Source organism: Garra rufa, chromosome 8, assembly GCF_049309525.1.
Source record: "Garra rufa chromosome 8, GarRuf1.0, whole genome shotgun sequence".
Taxonomy (NCBI): domain Eukaryota; kingdom Metazoa; phylum Chordata; class Actinopteri; order Cypriniformes; family Cyprinidae; genus Garra; species Garra rufa.
In genome coordinates, this window is record NC_133368.1 from 37556956 (window position 1) to 37572276 (window position 15321).

At 39.0% G+C, this 15321-nt stretch overlaps 2 protein-coding genes across 2 annotated transcripts in view; one reads left to right on the plus strand and one right to left on the minus strand.

Moving 5' to 3' along the window:
* Positions 1–1153, plus strand: part of LOC141340169 (ladderlectin-like) — a 2776-nt gene extending 1623 nt beyond the window's left edge. The window contains exons 2-4 of the mRNA XM_073845096.1: positions 155–280; positions 384–492; positions 887–1153. Of these exons, the coding sequence (XP_073701197.1) occupies positions 155–280; positions 384–492; positions 887–942 (291 nt within the window). The 3' untranslated portion in view covers positions 943–1153. The remainder of the gene's footprint in view (positions 1–154; positions 281–383; positions 493–886) is intronic.
* A 296-nt stretch (positions 1154–1449) lies between these two features.
* Positions 1450–15321, minus strand: part of dop1b (DOP1 leucine zipper like protein B) — a 29938-nt gene continuing 16066 nt past the window's right edge. The window contains exons 21-39 of the mRNA XM_073845403.1: positions 13024–14692; positions 12327–12426; positions 11722–11892; positions 11076–11201; positions 10844–10978; positions 10414–10469; positions 10066–10170; positions 9746–9812; positions 9425–9578; positions 9200–9282; positions 8003–8112; positions 7689–7838; positions 5872–5933; positions 5633–5761; positions 5387–5523; positions 5237–5292; positions 5022–5156; positions 4109–4241; positions 1450–2859 (exon numbers count right to left, since the gene is read on the minus strand). Of these exons, the coding sequence (XP_073701504.1) occupies positions 2614–2859; positions 4109–4241; positions 5022–5156; positions 5237–5292; positions 5387–5523; positions 5633–5761; positions 5872–5933; positions 7689–7838; positions 8003–8112; positions 9200–9282; positions 9425–9578; positions 9746–9812; positions 10066–10170; positions 10414–10469; positions 10844–10978; positions 11076–11201; positions 11722–11892; positions 12327–12426; positions 13024–14692 (3824 nt within the window). The 3' untranslated portion in view covers positions 1450–2613. The remainder of the gene's footprint in view (positions 2860–4108; positions 4242–5021; positions 5157–5236; positions 5293–5386; positions 5524–5632; positions 5762–5871; positions 5934–7688; positions 7839–8002; positions 8113–9199; positions 9283–9424; positions 9579–9745; positions 9813–10065; positions 10171–10413; positions 10470–10843; positions 10979–11075; positions 11202–11721; positions 11893–12326; positions 12427–13023; positions 14693–15321) is intronic.

Genomic DNA, 15321 nt, shown 5'->3' on the forward strand with positions numbered 1-15321 from the left:
TGTTTAAGAGAAACACTTATTTTCTGCAAATAAATAATGCAGAAAACTGAGACAGAGCAGCTAACAATCAGACCAGACATTGTTCAATAATTCACTTTGTTCTTTATGCTAAAGATTATATTTTTTACTGACAATAAAAAATCTTTCTCTTTAGAGAAACTGTCAAATTCTTGGCGCAAATCTTGCTTCTGTGCACAATAAACTGGAAAAAGATTTTCTCCTGAGTCTGTTGCCTCCTTCTTCCACACAATGTTGGGCTGGTACTCATGATGGTGAAAAAGTAAGTTAAGTTGTGTGGCCTACAGAGACTTATTTGTTGGCCTAGACTGAAATTTCTGCTTTAAACAAATATGGTTTGACTTAATTCCCTCTTCCCTTCTTAGGAAGGAGAGTGGTTGTGGAGTGATGGAACTGCATATGATTATACCAACTGGTGCACTGGAGAACCTAATGGCAGTGGTAATGAGAACTGTGTGGAGATCAACTGGACGGGTAAGAATGCAGTCTGTTCTTTCGTTATTAATACATTGTTTTATTTTGATTCTACCACCACTGTAACGATCAGAAGAACTTATTTCATTTTCCACCCTACAGCTAACTATTGCTGGAATGATAAAGGCTGTTTTTCTTCACTAAACTATATTTGTGCTACAGACCTGTGAGATCACATGCAGTCATCCTGCCCCACAGTTACTTTGATTGTACTACATTTACATTTTCTGATCTATTACAAAAAATGTTTGTTTCACTTAAATCTCTTCTAAATCTTTTCTTAATATGAAACACTCCTAAAATCAAATAAATAAAAATAAATGAATAAAAGCCTTCAAGTCTGATGATGGAGATGATGTTCTTCTGCTCATAAGTTTTGTCTTTTTTGCACCAGACATACCGCTGATCCATGGGTCCAAAAAGTTCCAGTTTGGTTGCATCACTCCATAAAACATTCTTCCAGAACTCCACAGGTCTATCCAAATGAATTTTAGCATATTCAAGTCAGCGTTTTATGTTCTTCTTGGTCAAGAGAGGCATTTGGCAAGATGCCTCAACATGAAAGCCAAGCTTGTCTTGTGTTCATCTTATACTCTGCATTGAAATGTTCTTCCATCTTTCATTGGGTCATCTTGAAAGTCTTTGGCTGTACATTGCAGGTTTTTCCCTCAGTTGTTCTGAAATACACATTATCAAAGACTATTTTCCATTGTGTTTATTTTTGTGACTTTATTTTTAAGAACATTCACCCTTTTTTTAATCATGTTCACCATTTTTGTGTTTAAATGCTTTTGTGCCAAGTGTAAAACTTAAAAATGTTCAGTCTAAAATGAGCGAAAACCACTGAGGGTTAAGGACAGGGTTAAGGAACTCGATTCATAACACCAAATAAGGAATCAAAGACTACAGTGCATATTCCCTTGCACAAAAAAAAAGTGTTAAAAAAAGTCACAAACACTCGCTGGTTCAGAGTCATTTTAATCATATATTCAGAACATACGCATGAAATAATTCACTTTAGTAGCATTAACATTTTTTCCTCAAGAAAAGTAAAACTGACTACATTCCAGATAGCAAACCACTAACTAACATGGAGTGAGCCTGTGGACGTCTTTATGTTTTCACTTGAGCAATAACTCTTTACACTGCCGTTAATGGGGAATATAAGCTTTTTATTTGCCTGCTTCTGTGGCACAATTGCATATAGCAACTGCAGAACAAGCAAAGAGGTTTAATAACTAGAGCATTTATTTTTAGGCACTTCAATCAAAGGCCAAGGTAGTAAACTAGCAGTAAGATTTAAGACTATAACTGCCAAATCAAATGCACTCTAAAATGAAGGCAACAGCATAAAAACGTCCTCTTAAGGTCCTACAAATAATGAAAAACATAAACACAGAAAAACATTCCCTTGGGTACAGAACAAAAAGTGCATTACAATTCCTTTGCTGTAAATATTAACAGAGCATTGACTCTACACAGAAAAAAGACATTCGATATCCACATAATAAGAATAAAGACATATTATCCTTCATTTAAAGTGAGTGGAGAAATATAAAAGACAAACAGAATGCAACAGAAAATCTTAGACACTAGACAATAAACAACTGACATTGTCAATATTTCCCAACAGATAGATAAGCTATACAGGGAAAAACTGGTCCAAAAGGTCACAGAAAGAAAATACTGCAAAGGGATTTCAAGTCAAGAAATGACTGACAACCCTACATCTAAAAAAATCCATGGACCAAACAATACTACAATGCTTTCTGTTTGTTTTAAACATTATAATAATCTTTTATTTGGCTCAACAGTAATGGAATGTGCAAAGAATGAACAACGCCCACCTTAAGCCAAATTAAAATACAAAGATGATATAATACATTCACAGCGTGTACGATTCAGAATGGTCAGAACATTTTAGAGACTTTAAACAACTTGACGTGCATTGATTAAGATTATAACATGAAAACTAGCAGGGTCCTTTACATTTCATGTAAACTATTATGCTACAATGAAATTTCATTGCACTTTTGTGTTCAAAAAGAAACCGATTGCATTAATTACAATGCAAATAGACAAGTTGAGCAAAATATTTTAAGATTAGAATGTGATTATCATCTAACTGTCCAGCCCATCGAGGAACTCTCCTTCAATGATGTGCTCCAGGCGTTTCATGACCTTATCACTGCTAGGCGGTGGGTAGTCGGCGGCGTAATGTGGGAGGTGCCCAGAGGAGCCATTAAAAGAGCAACAGACGGTGCTGAAGAACGGCACGAGATCCACGATAGAGCAGAGGGAACGTAGTGTGAGCAGAGGAAACTCCACTCGATCCGTGCTTGACTCTCCCGCTGTTCCATTCAACTCCTAAACACACATTCAAGGTATTTATAGACTGGGACTATTTAACACAAATACATTAAAGGGGTCATCGGATGCCCATTGTCAACAAGTTGATATGATTCTTTAGGGTTTTAATGAAAAGTCTATAACATATTTTGGTTACAATTTCTTAATGGTAGTGTAAAACAACACCTATTTTACCTGGTCAAAAACAGCTCTGTTCACAGCGACCCGTTTCGGTGCATGTCCCTTTAAATGCTAATGAGCTCTGCTCACCCTGCCCCTCTCTTATGTGGGTAGACACATGCAGGTAGTTTAGGAGGTTGAATTTTCTTCAAAAACAAAAGTAATCCTTTGCGTCTTTCATGTGGCTCAGATGCCAGGAGTAAATGACGACTGCTATGTTTATTATTACATCCAACAACAAAACATCTTAAAGGTGCAGTGTGTAGATTTTTGCGGCATCTAGTGGTGAGGTTGTGAATTGCAACAGTCCACCGCTCACCCCTCCTTTTACAGAAGCTACGGTGGCCGACGCAGGTTTAAGATGTCGTCCTTTTAGACAGCGAAGAATAATGAGGTTTCTTTTAAAACGCAAATTAGGGAATTATATTTACTTAACTATTCAATAAAATGATGTTATTGTGAATTTTACTGTTACTTGTTCATCTTTGTGTCAGTGTTTTTCACAAAGAACAACAGTGATGAAACACGATCTGTAGAGCATTTTGTCCGTTCAGGGCTACTGTAGAAACATAACGGCGACTTTCATGTGAGGGGACCCGCGGTGTATGTAAATATAAACTGCTAATTCTAAGGTAATAAAAACATAATGGTTCATTGTGTAAGGTCTTTATACACCCCTGAAAACATAGTTATGTATAATATATTGCATTTCTGTCTAGAGATCATCTTAAATATTACACATTGCACCTTTAATCTCTTAGGAGACATTCTTGTCTACATCTGCTCCGGTGTCGAAACAATGGCGGACAGTTTACAGCTCAATCAGGGCGGGTTGGTGCTAAAACGTCAGTGTCAATCATCAATCGTGGGAGGGGCCTGTACAGAACTATGTCAATTTGACAGGAATCTCAGAACAGCTTGATCGGAGAAAGTGATTATCATTATTGGGGATTAAAAAAAAAGCACTGGGTGGATTTTTTATAATTATAGGGTGGATGTGTACACACATTTATGTTCTAACAACATGTAAAAGTGAATTTTGCATCTGATGACCCCTTTAAAGTGTTTCTGTGTGTGGAGATCTTACCCCATAGCGTCGGTTTATTCCATCCAGTATCTTAACAATATGAGGTTTACACTCTTGCTCGCCTTCCAGCAGAGTGTTTCCTGGTCCATCATAATGGTCGACATCTACTTCAGGAATGAAAGCCCAGCGATACCTGCATAAATATAAATAATTAAATAAGGATCAGTCATTAACAGATCACAAAGAGTGAATTTTATGGTGTAAAGCAGATCAGAGGTCATTTATGCTGGGTCAGGCATGAAAGGACTCTGAGAAGAGGGAACCTATTGATGTATTACTGACAGCTGCCAATGTTAAGGCAATCATGACAGTCCACTAAGGTTAAAAATGTCAAAAGACCAAATAAGGAGTTACCCATGAGCTGTAATATTAATAGAAGATGCATGAACCTTAAAGGGATAGTTCACCTAAAAATGAAAATTCTGTCATTAATTACTCACTCTCATGCTTTTCATTTATCTTCTGAACCCAAATTAAGATCTGATGAAACTTGAAAACTTTCTGACTCTGCCTAGACAGCACCGTAAAGGCCACACTCAAGGCCTAGAAAGCTAGTTTTTGAAGCTTCATAAAATTACGGTTGAACCGCTGATGTCACACAGACTATTTTAACATTGTCCTTACTACTTTTCTAGGCCTTAAACGTGGTAGTTGTGTTGCTGTCTATGCAGGGTCAGAAAGCTCTCGGATTTAATCAAAAATGTGTGCTGTGTAAAGAAAAAAATAAAGGAATGAAATTTTACTCATGATTTATTCATCCAGAATTTTTCCTTGTGTGGAACATATTTTGCAGAATGTCTGAGCCATACTGTTTTCCATAAATTATTCTTAATTATTTTCTTATTATTTATGACTGATATGGCAAGGGTAAATAATGCCAAACATGCAGACACACAGTTCATTGGAGTCTCACATTTGAAACAGAGGCATGTGCTCAGGAGGGAAGGACACAGCGGTGTCCAGGAACTTGCAGGCTGAAAGGTACATGTCCAGCTCAGCTTGAGAGAAGAGCAGACCATTCTTGTCATGGCCACCCCGTAATTTACTCCTGAAACAGAAAGATTTTTTTCTTTTGAAATAAAGGGACAAAATATACACTAACAGCATTTTTCATTAAGGAAGACTCACTTTGAAACTTCTTTATCATCCAGTAGTGTCTTCTCAAGGCGGTTAAAAATGCGTATCTGAAATATTCAACAAATATTAATATAAGAAAGTACATTTAAACAACTGATGAAATACTTTTAGTGAAGAGAGTACCACTGGCGTATTTCTTACCAGCTCAGTGACCATGATTGGCCAGAGAGAGGTGAGATGTTGTGGTGAGATCCTCAACAGGAGAACACGGAACATGAGGAACATCTGAGCCGACACTGATGGGGTCTGTCCCACACGCAGGTTCTCTGTTAGACGCTCTAGAATATATATGGGGAAAAAAGCATTAGCTGGACATTTTCCGATTGTACATTACTGAAGTACATTGCAAGTAACCTATAATTGTTTTCCACACAGACTGAGTGATACCTTGTATGAGAGGCAAATAGAAGTGGTACTGGTCATTCTCTCCGCTAAACATGGCAAAAGCCTGTCGCTTCAGTAACATGGGCTTCTGCTCAGCGCTGTTGAAGAGCTTCAAAGAACTGCTCTGCATGCCTGCATACGGTAAAAGATGAACACACACAATACAAGTCACTGTATTGTCACTGTCAGTTACACTGATCATACAATAAATAACTAATGCAAAAGAATGTACATATACTCACTCATTAAGTCTTTGAACATTGCCTTCTCATGAGTCAGAAGATGGTCTATGATGGATCTCCAGCTAAAGCACAATATGTGAGTTTAGTGGATTCAACATTAAACTATTGATTTGTTGTTTATTCGCTGCATTTATTTAGTAAAAAATAGTTAAAACAGTAATATTTTAAAATATTATGACAGTTTAAACAAGTGTTTTTTATTTTAATATAGTTTAAAATATTATTTATTCATATGAAGAAAAAGATGAATTTTCAGTGTCACATGATCCTTCAGAAATTATTCTAATATGCTGATTTAGTGCTCAATAAACATCTCTCATTGTTCTGCATGTTAAAATCAGTTTTTGCTGCTTAATATTTTTGTGGAAACTGTGATACGCCATCATTTAAAGGTTTGGGGTAATTTATATTGTACTGACTACTTTTATTCAGCAAGGATGCATGACAAAAGTGACAGTGAGGACAATACAAATGTTACAAAAGACTGCTATTTCAACTAAATGCTGTTTTATTTTATTCATGACAGTAATAATAAAAAAAAACTTATCATGTTTTCCACAAATATATTAAGCAGCAAAAACTATTTTTTAACATAATTAGAACCATTATTGATAATTAAGTACCCATAATAATTGAGTACCGAATCAGCATATTCAAATAAATTCCGAAGGATCATGTGACTGGAGTTTTGGCTTCTGAAAATTCAGCTTTGCCATTATAGGAATAAATTATATTTTAAAATATTTTAAAGTAGAAAACTGTTATTTTAAATTGTAATAATACTTCAGAATAATACTGTTTTTACTGTATTTTTGATTAAACAAATGCAGCTTTAAGGGAGGATGCTTTTAAATCGAAACAATAAATACCTATTGAGCTATTCACATCAGGCGTGATTATTTGTGGTGCAAAAACCAAGAACTTATTTTCCATCCTGTGTGCTGTTGCACACAAGTCGCGAGAGTGGTGCCACTGTTTCCAAAACCAATGTAAACAAACACTGAAGAACAGTATTTTGAGAGAGAACAGAGTGGATGCTGCGCTCTTGTTATCATTGGTATGTGAAAACAGCAGGTGTCGCATTCAATCCATTATAAAACATACGAACAGTGCATATCTGCCAATTATAGAATAGATCTCAATCGTAAGTTATTAAAAACACCCGATGATGATTTGAAGTGGGTTTTAAGCGAAGAAAATTAATAATAACATAAATTTGCAAATGTAGGTTGATGCTTATTGTACCTCAATGTATATTTTAGGATGTATTCTTGTAGGCATTACAGATTGTTTGTGTTTCTGGTGTAGAACTTTATTTATCTTAATTTAATGCTGTATATTGAGCAGTGGAAGATGTTAAATCCAGATACATTATCTGAGGAAAAATGCATTGTTGGTCGGCGCCACCTAGCGTGCAGGTGTGAATCAGCAGAAGAATACTCTGAAGAGAAGAGATTACCACTGGCGTATTTCGTACCAGCTCAGTGACCACGATTGGCCAGAGAGAGGTGAGGTGTTGTGGTGAGATCCTCAACAGGAGAGCAAGGAACATGACAAACATTTGAGCTGACACTGATGGGGTCTGTCCCACATGCGGGTTCTCTGTTAGACCAATCGTTTTGTGCTCGGTGTGAAAGCACCGTTCGTCAGGGAATTGCCTTGTTTTTTCGTATCTCGCCCAGTGTGAAATAGCCTTTAGTGAGCACTGATCATTTGACTGCTAGCGTATATAGGCTATACTGGTATATTGTCAATATTTGACAATTTTGCCATTACCAGCTTGAAATTTTAGAGTGTTGTGTAAGTGTCCATCTTACTGGCAGGAACACGAGGACTCCATGGTGAAAAACATTGGGTCCATGAAGAGTTCCAGCACCTCTTTCTTCCACGCTCGCTTAGTGTAGGCATATCCACTCAAATTGCTCAACAACTGAGCACCCGCACAGAAACTAGGCATGTTATAAGCACTGAGACACAGAAAGACAGAAAATTAAATTTTAAATGAAAACTACCATATATATTTATACATATGGCCATAAATAGACCAAAGCTTTTGAATTAAGTACTAAGCATTATAGGTCACTATCACAAGTGTATAATTTCAACTGAAGTGCATCTTTGGCATACTCACCTGTGATTTTTTAGATAGGGAAAAACATAATACATAAGACGGGAAATAAGAGGCACGGCTTTCTCCTTCTCATCACTGCGATAGACCATGTCCAAAAGAGGAGCCAGAACCTACAAACAATTAGCGCAAATGAAAATTTTTGTTAATATCAGCATATATTAAATTAAATAAAACATTTGAATGAATGACAATTACACTTTTTTTTTCTTTTTCCACAATATTGCTACAAATTCTTAAAGGAGACATATCATTAAAATCTGACTTTTTCTGTGTTTAAGTGTTATAATCGGGTTCTCAGTATATCTACCAACACAGAGAACATTAAAAGGACAACCCATTAACTTTGTTTTGGTAAGCCTTTCTCTGCAAGCATATGAAAAAAGGAGCCAGTCAAATTTCATAACATGGGATGGGGATCTTATTATAATATTACTGCCTCTTAATCTGCATGTTTCCACCCACGGCACCGCCATTCTGTTTTCGCAAGCGACAATGCCCAGTTCTAACACCATGGCAAAAGTTTGAGCAAAGCATGCTAACTGTCGTTGGCTGCGCAGACAAGCACAGAACACTATTTAGAGTCCCAGACAAGAATAATATAAACATGAAATTCCTTTGTCAGCTGTTAACCTTCACAGAAATAACCGACTGTGTTTTTAACATAAACTTGTGTGTATTTGACAGTTTAAGTGCAATAAGACATGAAAGAGAACTTAGCTTAGTACTCGCATGCCGTGTGACAGCCGCTTTCTGTGCGCATGCTTCAGATGTGTGCGTTCAGAAAGCACTATATCACAAGTTTAATTTAGCTTTGAAATGCATGATTTCAGAAGGATAGACAAAGATAATCAAAACCAGACAGACATTTTTTTATCAGAGTATCTGAGGTGCGAGGTGCGTTGTAAAGGCACAGCCCTATTCTGAAAAAGTGGGCAGGGAGCAGCAGCTTATTTGCATTTAAAGAAACATGCATGAAAACAGTGTGTTTCTGTTTCTACTCAAAATGGGCATTTTCAAAATGATCAAATAAATGACCAAGGGGTATTTTGACAATTCACAGACAAATTCTGGAGAAACCTGAAAGTTATTTTTACATATTGTAAAAAAGGCCATAATACGTCTCCTTTAAGCATATGCGGCCAATCAGGTACATTCTGGACCCTTGTGTGTGTGTGTGCATTTTTTCATGTCTCTTACCTCAGCCAGCAGAACCAGAGCTTGTACACTGAATACAGATGGTGCTGAAGATGACACCATAGCACTTCCCTGGTCTGCACACTCTGAAAGAATATCAAAACAGAGTCCATTTTAAAACTGCCCCTGTTTCTAGTAGACAATACAGCTAGGCATTATTATTATCAGTTTATGTTTGCAATACAGCAATGGGCATTACAAAGCATATGTATTTCAGTGTAGGTTTACCATCAAACTCGTTGCCCTCATGGTCATCTTCATCTCCCTGAAGACAGACTTGAGGCTGTGCTTTCACTTCCAGGTTACGACTCAACCAGCTAGTCTGCTCAAGAGACGAGCCGGCCACAGCTCCCACCGCTTCTAGTATGCGCTGGCTCACTTCCTGTTGAGAGTACAGTTACTATGTACTTTAACAGGTTGGTAAAGAAATATGTCAGGTCATGTTTTTCTCATGCTTAGCAATCCAGACATGTCTGTTTAAATCTTTAGTTTTCACTTACTATATCAACACAATACTAGTTTTGCTGTCTCTCGCTGTACCGGTCTTACCTGCAGTTCTTTAGTATCCCTCTTGTTGTCGATATTGGGAAGTCTGTTTACACAGTCATTAAGAATGCTGCAACAGTAAAATAAACAAAGTTTGGAGTTTCAAAAAAAATGTTTTACCTTGCAATAATATCTAACAATTGTTTCATGTAATTAATAAGAGATCTCTATACGAGTTTTCTCACTGTCTTCTTCTTGAAATGCTGCATCAAACAGCTAGGCAGTTTCATATTGGTCTATTTGCACTGGTTGTACTGGCATGGTGCAATATTTAGGAATAGGGTTTGTTCAAATAGTGACCACGTTATTTTACATGTATTTACCTGAGGAGCAAGAAGTGTCCAGGAGGGGCGAGATTAAGCTGGACAGATTCTCTGAGCAGACAGAGGAGAGGGTTGATGTTCTCCTGAAGTGCTTGAGCGTTGAGACTGCCAAAAAAGATCATAGGACTTTTTCATCAACACTGCACTAGAAACATTCACCTTGTACAACAATATAGTTGATGGTGGATCTTTCATTGAACAGTAACTAGCACAAGTTTAGACACTGGCATGAATTGGATTGCAACAGTTCACTGGACTTTGGTCATATTAAAGTAAATGACATCATATGATAGCAAATAAGATAAGGTACAATTAAAACATGAGAATGATGTAAACTGAAATGGTTACCTTTGAATGTAGACGTAGCTGAACTGTAGCATTGGAATGTCAACCAAAGTTGTCTTCTGATAATGAGAAAGAGAGTAAACATTAATACGTGATGGAATTCTATAGTTAAATATCAGTGTGTGTGTGTGTGTGTGTGTGTGTGTGTGTGTGTGTGTGTGTGTGTGTGTGTGTGTGTGTGTTTGTGTGTGTACTGGTATTCACTATGTTATGGGGACCAAATTTTTTTTAGGTCCCCAAGAGGAAACAAGTTTATAAATCGTACAGAATTAATTGTTCAGAAAATCTAAAAATGCAGAAAGTTTTCTGTGAGAGGTAGAAAATACATTTTGTAGAGTATAAAAACCGTTATGTCCCCATAATGATTAGAATACCAGTGTGACTGTGTGTGTGACTGTGTGTGTGTGTGTGTGTGTGTGTGTGTATACAGTACCTGGTCTCCTTTGATCTGATGGGGTTTCTTCACCACCTCTCTGATGAGCTGCAGTATGGTGTCCGTACGGAGTGTGTTTAGCGCCTTCACTAGGTCCACCAATGTCATTTGAGAATCACTAGCATCTGGTAAAATCTATGCATGTATACACAAACACACCAAATTTAAAAACATAAAACTAGAAGCCTGCTGGATAACATGTCATTTTTGCATTCTGATATCTATTGTTCACCTTGTTTCTGGAGCGTCTTTTGCGACTCTTCCTGCTACTCCATACAGCGGCCACAGAGGCCATGACCTGCACCCCAAACTGCTGAGTCAGTGGCATTAGGAACTCCAGAACCTTTTGCCTTAAAATCTACAGAGAACAAAAACACATTTCTGTCAGGACTGTTATCATCAAAGATGATTGACAATTAGCATACAGTTTGGATTGGCGGTATGGTTCTGTTCTGGGCAAGAACTTCCCTGTGCATCCATGTAGCCTAGCATTGATAAGAGCAGAGCAGCGCTAACCCCCTTGGGTAACAGAATGGACCCAACATAAATGTATTGCAGAGATCATTAATGTTCAATAATTTAATGTAAACATTTTTTAAATTAGCCTGAAATAAATAAGAATCCGAAGGCCAAATAGACCCGTGCTACTTAAGACTGGGTTTGTGGTCCGGGGCCACATATACAAATTCTGAGATCGGCGTCGTATTCCTAAAGGTAGACGTGGATCAGCTGAGAGTCAGCTGATGCAAGCTTGACTACCATGACCTACTAGAACTAACGCTAAGCTTGATGACTGGCACCACTAAGCAGACAACAACACAGCATCATCTTTAAGAAACTAAACGGTTGTTTTTGTTTACTTCAAGTATCAGATATACCTTTGTGCCTTTAAAATACACAGAGGTGGGTGAAGCTTTACTGCCATGGACAGAGTCACAGCCCTTGACCACACCCCAGAGTAAGGCCATGCTGCTAATCATGTGTGGAAACTCCTCCAGAATGGCATTGCTAGCATTTCGTAGGTCTGGAACATCACAGCCTGCAGCTGTCTACAAAACAAAACAAAAAAAACCAAATCAATTAACTTATACGATAAATCACATTAGTCTTTGACAGGTTCTTATTACCAACATGTTCAGTGGCAATCCTGGCATTTTTGATGCCCATGGCAAGATCAGTCTTGTTTGCAACTACAACTGTTATGTCAATAGATGTACAGTATATTAAGAAAAGAGGAGTATTTGGTGGAATTTTATGATGTGATTTGTTCACATTGACAGTGATATGCCATACTACAAATAAACCTACAGTGCCATACACATGCTAGCAACCAACAAAACAGTGACTTTGTGACCTTCAGAAATGTAATCACTGTCAGTATTAATGGATGACACAGCAGGAATTTGGCTCCCTATGTGAATGTCCACGTCACCCATGCCAGGATCTACCACTATTTGTTTTAGTGGGTGCTTGTGTGTCTTACTTTCTTGTGGTCTAGAAGACAGTAGTGTGTGATGGTGGTCAGTCCTTCCAGTAGTGTCAGAGGATAGTCAGGTGCTATGTTCTCCCTCTTTAAGGTACCACTAAAGAGAACAACAAATTATGCACCCAATTAAAGCAATGGTTGCAATAAAAGAACAAAAGTACTTATTGACACCTTATTGGACACTTCATGTGTACCTACTCTAACACAAAGACGAACAACCACACACATTACTTACTAGTAGGGTTGCCATGATAAATCACTTTGTGGATCAATTCTGAGATTTTTCTTTGCATCCGGATTCTCACTGGAATCAATTCTGAGCTTAGTTTTTAACAGCAGATGGCACTCTAATCTAGTTCTTAACCGCACACTCAAATGCTCATGAAGAAGAGCACTGAAGAGCATCATGTCATTCATGTAACTGCACCTCGGCTCAGAATGCTTTTATGACACAACACTAATGTAAACGGAGCCCACTGTAAACACCCTTTTAGTTTGCTTCAAAGTGTGTGTAAGGAATTGGAAGCAAGCAGAATATGGCTGTTTCTAAAGTATCCAGTGCCATCTGCTTTTAAAAAAAGCTAAGAATCAATTTAAGAGAACATCGTGATGCATTCGAAAAATCTTAGAATTGTTCCTGAATCATTTCTCGATTCGTGTTGCATTGATTTATCGTTGCAACCCTATTACTTACTTGTGTGAAGATTTGCTTCCATCATGCTCGTGCTGTTTAACAAGCTCATCCAGGTTCCTGCAGATCTGGGCAATTATAGGTGACACAATGATGGCCAGTGATCTTCCTAAATATGGCAACACTTCACAAAGCAGAGTCACCCAGGCTGGGTGCATGGCACAGCCATACTGTGGGTGCAAAGCTCGGGCTGCCGCCGAAACAAACATGCCCTGAGCGGTGATAGGCTGACTGACTACGTAACGCACTGCTTTGATGGACTGCTGGAACATCACAGCTGTCTGCCACTCTCGAGCCAGAGCTGAAGATGGTGGTTCTGCACGTCGCTGTGGGTTGGAAATACTCTGATCGTGATCTTGTGCTTTGGTGTGTGGTGGACACACATGGTGCTCTAATACAATAAGAACTTTCAGAAGCTTCAGCAGGGCAATCTGAAGTGGGTGCTCAGCCCAGATCCCATCCCGGCCAAAGTTGATCAGACTCTCTTCAGAGATCTCCCCTTCGTCTCCTCCTTGGTCCTCTTCAGGCAATGTGTGCTGGTCTGGCCGATCAGCTCTCTGGCAGACGTACATTGAAGCGGAAAGCATTAGAAGGATGTATTGCTGCACCTTGTAGCCCCAAAGAAGGTTGCGCACCGCCTCTAGGCTTGCAGTTCCCTTTGCTTCCCCAATCTGAGCATGCTGGGCGACCCTCACCAACTGGATCATCAATTCTGTCAGCACCTCCACGCTTTTCACCTGGACCTCCCGATTGGCTTGGAGTTGGCGGGTGGGAACGCTTGCATAGGAGGGATAGTGAGAGCGGAGATAACGCATACAAAGACAGGTGAGCAGCTCTAGCAGGAGAGTTGGTGGAGATAAAGGAGAAGATGGTGAATGGAGAGGAGAAGACGCTGGCTGGGATGGGTCAGGTGTAGCTCCACTTGGTGGAGTTGAGGTCTGCAATTGGCCATAGAAGCTGCCACCATCCTGAGCCTGACGGTGCCTCTGCAGAAGGTTTTGGATGAGGTTGAGATGGGCAATGGAGCTGCAGTCCAGAGAAGTACTGGAGAGAGCCTCCACAAATGGTCCTGCACTTGTCCGGAGTATGGTTTCTAAAATAGTGAAGGCATATAGAATTCGGCTGCTCTCATACTGCTGCTTATAGAGTAGAACATGGCGGAACAGTGAATCCACTGCCTCGCGTTTCTCTCGCTGTCGTTTGAGAAACCGGGACTTTGCCATGGCCTCCAACTGTCCATCGTCTTCATCACTTGAGAGTGAATCCGAAACCTGTGTGCGTTCTGAATCTACCCTCCTCAGGCCATTGGCTACACCATCCTCCTCTACACTACCATCATCATGGCGCTGTAAGTAAGGGGCGGAGCTTGAGCTGGAGTTTTCAGTGGAGTTCTGAGCACCACTGGTGTCTGCAGATTCGGTGTGTTCACTCTCCTCTTCTTCCTCTACTTCTTCATCCTCTCCCTCAGTCTCTTCGCTCTCACTCCGAGAGATTGTTGGGGAATCTGGTGGTGTTAGTTCTGGATCTCGTTCCAGCTCTGCCCACAATGCTTCACGGTCTACTATGGTGATGCGTCTGACAAGGCTTTCTTCTGTTTGGCAACCGGGAGTCATGTTGTCTCCAGAACTTTTTGTGATGGATCTGTCCCTCCAGGTCAGTGCCTTTAAATTACCTAAATCACATATACAGGAGAATCAGACCCCACATTAGGAACAAGAATGAACTCTTGCTATTGCTTTCAGTCTTGAACACTATTTGTGCAAATTACTATATTGATCATTTTAGATATTTGGTATGATTCTTTAGGCTAATACAGGACAGTATGATGTCATGCTGCTCAGAAAATCAAAAAGCCTTGATAATTGAGACTGTTTAGGTTTTTCGGGGATTAAAAAGAGGAAAGTTTTGTAATGTCAGTAACTGATGTTATGAAGCAAGTTTGGAATATAAACATGTTATTAAATGTGGTATTTTACGTGCTTTCACAGAGTTCACTGAGAAGCTACGCAAACAGCTGTCATTATCACAGGCCAATTTCTTGCGATTAAATCGCCTGCAATAATGAACGTGTGATTGCGGAGCTTGTCAGTGAACTACGGCTTTGTGTAATATATGCTGCTACATCTAAAAGCAGGTGCTGGAAATTTACTACTGAACACACAACCGGCTTTACTGACAAAACGTGCATGAAAATTACCTTCGATTAATAGTGCAGCCCTACTGCTAAGACACATTTATATGTAAACATAATGTTAAAGTGAATTTTGCTTCCGATGTTCACTAACTTCCAAACTCAAGCAT